The 6,199-nt window shown below is 37.5% G+C and overlaps 1 protein-coding gene across 1 annotated transcript; it reads right to left on the reverse strand.

The window, feature by feature from the left end:
• Positions 1–1,040: 1,040 nt before the first annotated feature.
• On the reverse strand, positions 1,041–1,988 carry LOC105945065 (vomeronasal type-1 receptor 3-like). The gene has a single exon (XM_012952279.2). It carries the CDS (start codon positions 1,986–1,988, stop codon positions 1,041–1,043), a length of 948 nt encoding a protein of 315 aa, XP_012807733.2.
• Between the last annotated feature and the right edge of the window lie 4,211 nt (positions 1,989–6,199).

Genomic DNA, 6,199 nt, shown 5'->3' on the forward strand with positions numbered 1-6,199 from the left:
CATATGGAATGGGTGGGCAGGGTTGTACCTGTGCCATTAACATGGTGGATGGTTGTTCCCATGCTTACCAGTCTAGTTGTATTTCATTTTTATTCAATTCTAGGAACTTTTTGATTTATTCAATGATGCATTAATTACTTATTATGTTTGTTAATATAATTAATTATGTATTTTGTGTAGTTTTTCTTATTGATTTTTAGCTTTATTGAATGTGGTCAGAACAAATACAAGGAATTATTTCAATTTACCTATCATTTTTGAAACTTCTTTTGCATCCTAACATTTCATCAATTTTAGAGAAAGTCTCATAGACTGGTACAAAGAATGTGCATTCTAGTGTTCTGAGGTGCAATGCTCTATACACATCTGTTAAGTCCATTGGCTCTATGATGTCTTTATCTTAGTATTTCTTTTAGTCTAGAAGTTTCTGTGTGTGTTTCATTTTCTATGTAAATAGTACTGAGGAGATGTAAAGAAACTTTGTTCACACCAGATAGAGTAGAATACAACAGTTCATAGAAATGATTTTTTTTCTTTTCACAATTTTTATTAACATTTTCTATGATTATAAAAAATATCTGCTGGGTGTGGTGGCACACGCCTTTAATCCCAGCACTTGGGAGGCAGAGGTAAGAGGATCACCAAGAGTTCGGGGCCACCCTGAGACTACAGAGTGACTTCCAGGTCAGCCTGAGCCAAAAAAAAAAAAAAAATCCCATGGTAATACCCTCCCTCCCCCCCCATAGATATGATTTTATTGGAGCCAATCATGGTCACCTTATGAGTTTATTGCAGTTAGTCACAGAAGCATGAATAACTCAATGGCAGTTATATCAGTGAGACATGTCATTGACAATGTATAGCTTTGCCATTGAAGATTTGCACCCAGCACATGGACAATACCTGAAAATCTGATCCACTGTAACATCCATCTTTGATGGTTCACAAAGGACTGCAGAGCACTGGAGTCTCAAAATCTCAATCCAATGTGTGTCTCCTGTATCATCTCTGCAGTGGAGAGGTCTGATGTGCTGTCAAGATCAGCTACTGAGTGCATTTTGAATACATGTACTTCTCAGTACACAAAAGGATGAAGTATATTGCAAAATGATTTTATTATTCCTCATGAGTAAGAATGGGCAGATGGTTGGGTAGAAGGATAACACAATAGCATTAATTTTCTCCAGTCTTGGGATTTTCTCAGGTATATAGAATCCATACAGAATGATAAAATTACTCAACCAATAAAAGAACACAAAGCAACTTACCAGCAAAAGGATGCTGTAAGTGGCTTTGGTTTCAGGAGATGACTGGGAGGAGAGGCTCTGGCTGTGGACATGCTGGATTCTCCTATGATGTGCGAGAAGGAGATTCACCATGTAGAGGCTGGATGACATCATGAGGACCACAAGGAGGAGATCTCGAGTCAATATGACAATGAAAAATGGCAATGAATTTTCATCCCTAGACATCCTGGTCTTACAGAAAGTGTGAATATATCCCTGGCCAGCATGACTGGCATTGTTCTTGGCTATTACAAGATGAATGACCTGTATGTAAACGAGCATGTTGATGACCCAGGAGAAAAAGAAAGAAGGAAAGATCCATGTAGAGAGTCTAGGTTTCAGCCATGCCCACTTAGAGTTACTGGGACTGATGGTGATGGCTTGAAATGCACTCAGAATAGAGGTAGTAGAGATGGAAAGACCCCGGGTAACTCTGTAGATATACAAGACTGCCTTGCAACCAGCATCATTGAGAAAACGTCTCACTCCAAAGGATGATGCAATATAAGGTATCAACAAGAAGACAATTGTCAAAGTATTAGCCATTGTTAGGTGCATGAAAATCGCATCTATGGGTTTTTTCAGATAATGCTGAGCTAAGAAGATGTACACATGTGACAGGAAGAGCATCGAGTTCCCTGTGAAGCCAATGTAGAACTCAGATGTGAGGAAAATCCCCAAGATCGTGTCACTTGAAAACATGATCAAATTGATGATTTAGATAGCATCAGGTTTGTCAAGACTACATTGAAAAAAGTGGACTGTTCAAAAAATTTTAAACAATTTTTGAAGAAAAATATGCCAATTACAGTTCACGAGTAGAGAGAGGTATTGGATTATCCAATTCCTTTGTGTTTCAGGTCCAGAAATTGCATTCTTTGAATTGAATGTCAGGAATTCCCGAGACCCTTAAAGGATACAAAGATCTGAGAAAAAGGGAGAATTCAATGTAAACACCCTGAATTCTTCTGTTTTAAGCAGGAGGACATGTCCTATTTGAGAGAGAAATTTGCATGTCATAAACCATTTTCCCCAGGTTGCCAGATTATACTTTTTCTTTAGTCATGTGTCAATGCTCCAATATTTCTGAAGTACATTGTATTTTTTTTTTAGACAAACACACAGTAATTCACATACTTTAACATTTTTTTCAGTTCATATCATATCTTGAGCTACCAGCAATGTCCTAAGGCATTTATTTTTAGTGCTACTAACTTAGTGGAAAGCTGTGGACATGCACAAATGGAACCAGAGCTGCTACTGACCATTCCATAGTGTTCAGCACATCTGAAAAAATGCATTTTCTGTAATAACAGGCAGTCATATCATAATGAGATCTGGTCTAAAAGAGATTCCATTTTTCCTCTTGTTGTAAGGTGTGTAAATTTTAAGTTCCAATTTTCCCATCAAGTCATTCTGTGTTGTTCTTATGTAACCAGAAATACTGGGCTTTTCAATATGCTTAGAATATAGTGATATTAGATTTATGAATAGTATATAGCATTATGAGATTTTTGAAATGTACACTAAAATTCATATTATTAATTGACTGACTTTTATGTTTTACTCTTATTTCCATTAGGAATCTATCCTTCCTTGATCTGCTGTTTGTCACTTGAAATATAATCCTTGGCTCTTAAATAGAATCTATGAATTCCAAACAGTTTTTTTTTAATGCAAAGTCCCTAAGAGCATTACCACGTATCAATTTGTGTTCTCATAGTGTGCAACAAACCTCTCCTATACCAAAACTATTCTCATTATGTACTGTGAGTGACCAACATCCAAATTATTAGTATTTATTTATTTATTTATTTATTTGAGAGCAACAGACACAGAGAGAAAGACAGATAGAAGAAGAGAGAGAGAATGGGTGCACCAGGGCTTCCAGCCACTGCAAGCGAACTCCAGACGCGTGCGCCCCCTTGTGCATGTGGCTAACGTGGGACCTGGGGAACCGAGCCTCGAACCGGGGTCCTTAGGCTTCACAGGCGAGCGCTTAACCGCTAAGCCATCTCTCCAGCCCAGCATCCAAATTATTTATTGACATACATCACATTGGCCTGTCATTCTTCCACACCTTCATGTCATGTGAAAATGTTTCAATATATTTTATATAAATTTACTTTGACTGAGAAAAAAGATGATGATATTTTACTGTGTTTCTCTATTGAACATATTACAATTTTTGAAAATATATTTTTTGCAGTTACCTTCTTGTTGTTGGGATAAACACCTGACCAGAACAGCTTATGGGAAGCTTATAGATTCAAGGGATTCCAGATTCCAGAGCTCAAGCTGTGTCTCAACACACACTTATGGCTGGACTCAAGATCTCCTGGAGACTATGTTGGAAGTTTAATAAAAAATACATTAGTCAATGGAGCCATTTACATTCCAATCACCACAGACAGCTAATAACACCAGGCCACATAACCACTTTCCATTCATGCTCACATGTTTTGTCTCCCATATGTACTCAATTGCAGGCTTATATCATGTCTTGCTGTTCATAAGATTTCTGCTCCACATGTCTCCTTTAAAGTGCAAACCTTTCATGATTTTATCATCCAGCTCAACTTAAAATTTCCCTTCCCTATGTGTGGTTAAAGTTACTTTATGGAAAGGCAAGATACTCTTAATAAAATATCTGGTTTTCTTTTGAACATAAATGAAAATCACTTTCATTCTCTGATTTTCAGAGAAAAATATAAACAATCAAATGTGAAAGAGAAGGTCATCTGAAACAATTACTATGATAATGTGCACTACTTGTGACATTTAAGGAAATAAAAAAGACAATTTGACCACAGGTGAAAATAATTTTAAACTGCAAGAAACACTCACACAGGAATTCACAATCTAAAATCACAGCAACAGGTTATGCAGAGGTAGAACAAAGAAGTAGGGAATTTTAAATAGCAATGAAAATCACATTTCTATCACTTTTGCCAAGCAAAATACACAGGACAGATAGAATATGAGCCAGGATCTTTCAGTTTTTCCAAAAACATATCTGGAGATATTTTTATCAGAAGGAAATGTTGTAGAGTTATAATGATGGTTACATTATTTTTAAAATATTTTGTTTCCATGCTGTGTTTATAATTTATATCATTCATTTGTGTCTTATATATTTACACAATTATTTGTCAAGATAAAAAATACAGAAATAAAAGGATAAATGTAGGAAAGTCCCTTTGGTTGTCTAGACTAAGTAGTCACACCTACAGTCAAATTCTCCACCCAGAATTCCATTAAGTGCTAAAACAATGATGAGGGAGGTGGTGCTATGAAAATACAGAATCCACAGATGTGTGTGTGGCCTACAGTGTATGCTGATAAGTACACATTTTGTATGGGTGATTTCAAGCTTCTAAATATAATGAAAATGCCCTTAAAACCATGTTAGTGGGCATATGATGTTTGAGGCAGAGAGACTGGGGAGTTCCAATGCCTGTCACTGAGTCTAAATGACACAATGATCAAGAGATACAGGGCTTCTGTGTCATTCATACCTTTCTGAAGTCAAATGAATTTTACCTGATTCCAGGTGAAATACAGAGGAGGCTAAGTTGGAGAATGCCTCTGGGCCTTTGAAAAAGAGACTGCCAAGTTGATAAATGCAAATAACGCATGGTCTTCCAGGGTTGGGAAGGTGGCTTAGTGATTAAGGCACTTGCCTGCAAATCCTAAGGACTCATGTTTGATTCTCCAGGTCCCACGTAAGCCAGATGCACAGTGGAGGAAGTGCACAAGGTCACGCATGTGCACAAGGGTATGCGTGTCTGGAGTTTGATTGCAGTACATGAGGCCTAGGTTCACCAATTCTCTTAATCTCTTTCTCTCTCTATCCTGCATAGAAAAAGGCCAGTCTGTTGAGTCTGCCTCAAAAAAATGGTCTTCAATTTGAGAATTTCCTAACCTTTTTAAATTTGTAAACACCCGCATATGAAAACAGGCCAGTACATATGGAGAGGCTGAAGGTTCAGGTTAGGAAGCTGCAGATTCCACAACCCACAAAATGGACTTTGTTAGGGCTTGTAGACAGGAGCCTGTCCTGAGTGCCAGGGACACAGGGTGATGCCTGCCTCTGGAGGGAGGAGAAAGAGATTTGCATATTACCCAGAGGGCAACCTGTTATCTTAATGCCCTGCTGATTTCTCCAATACTGTAAAATGTCTACGTTCACTTATGAAATAGGCCAGCTGTCATCATAAGATCCTAATCTCTCTCTCTCTCTCTCTGTATGTTATTGTGTTTATTAGATATAGGGTCTCATACTCAAGGCTGTATTCAAATTTACTATGTAGCTGAGAAAGACTTTCATTTCTGATAGTCCTGCCTCCATTCTCCTACTTTGTGTATTTTTGAGACAATGTTTGGAAATATATATTAGGCTACCCCCGAGTTTGTCATCCTTCTGCCTCAGGCTTCCAGGTTCTGCCTTTATAGTGCTAAAACTCCAAGCCTATTTATGGCTATTGTTACTGCATAATAATTGTGCAAAATAATAGACTATATTGCAATAATTTAATATGTGCATATATTGTGCTGTGATCATATTTACACATTTATTGCTCTTTTTATTGCTCTTTTTATCACCTGATAGCATTTTCATTTCCTTTAACACCCTGAATCGCACCTTTTACTTTCATGAAGATTCCATCTAAGAGAATGAGAAAAACTTATATTTATGAGTTATATCTCTTAGGATAATGACCTCCAGTTCCAACAATGTACCTGTAAAGAAGATGATTTTTCTTGGAGCTGGAGTGATGGCTCAGTGGAAAGGCACGTGCTGGGCAAGCATGAGAGTCTGAAGCACCTGAGTGTGATCTCCTCATCTCTAGGTTTAAAATAAAAAATGCTGGGCATTCTATGGACACCTATAACTCCAGTACTGCAGGCAT

This window comes from Jaculus jaculus, chromosome 14 (assembly GCF_020740685.1).
Source record: "Jaculus jaculus isolate mJacJac1 chromosome 14, mJacJac1.mat.Y.cur, whole genome shotgun sequence".
Lineage (NCBI taxonomy): Eukaryota > Metazoa > Chordata > Mammalia > Rodentia > Dipodidae > Jaculus > Jaculus jaculus.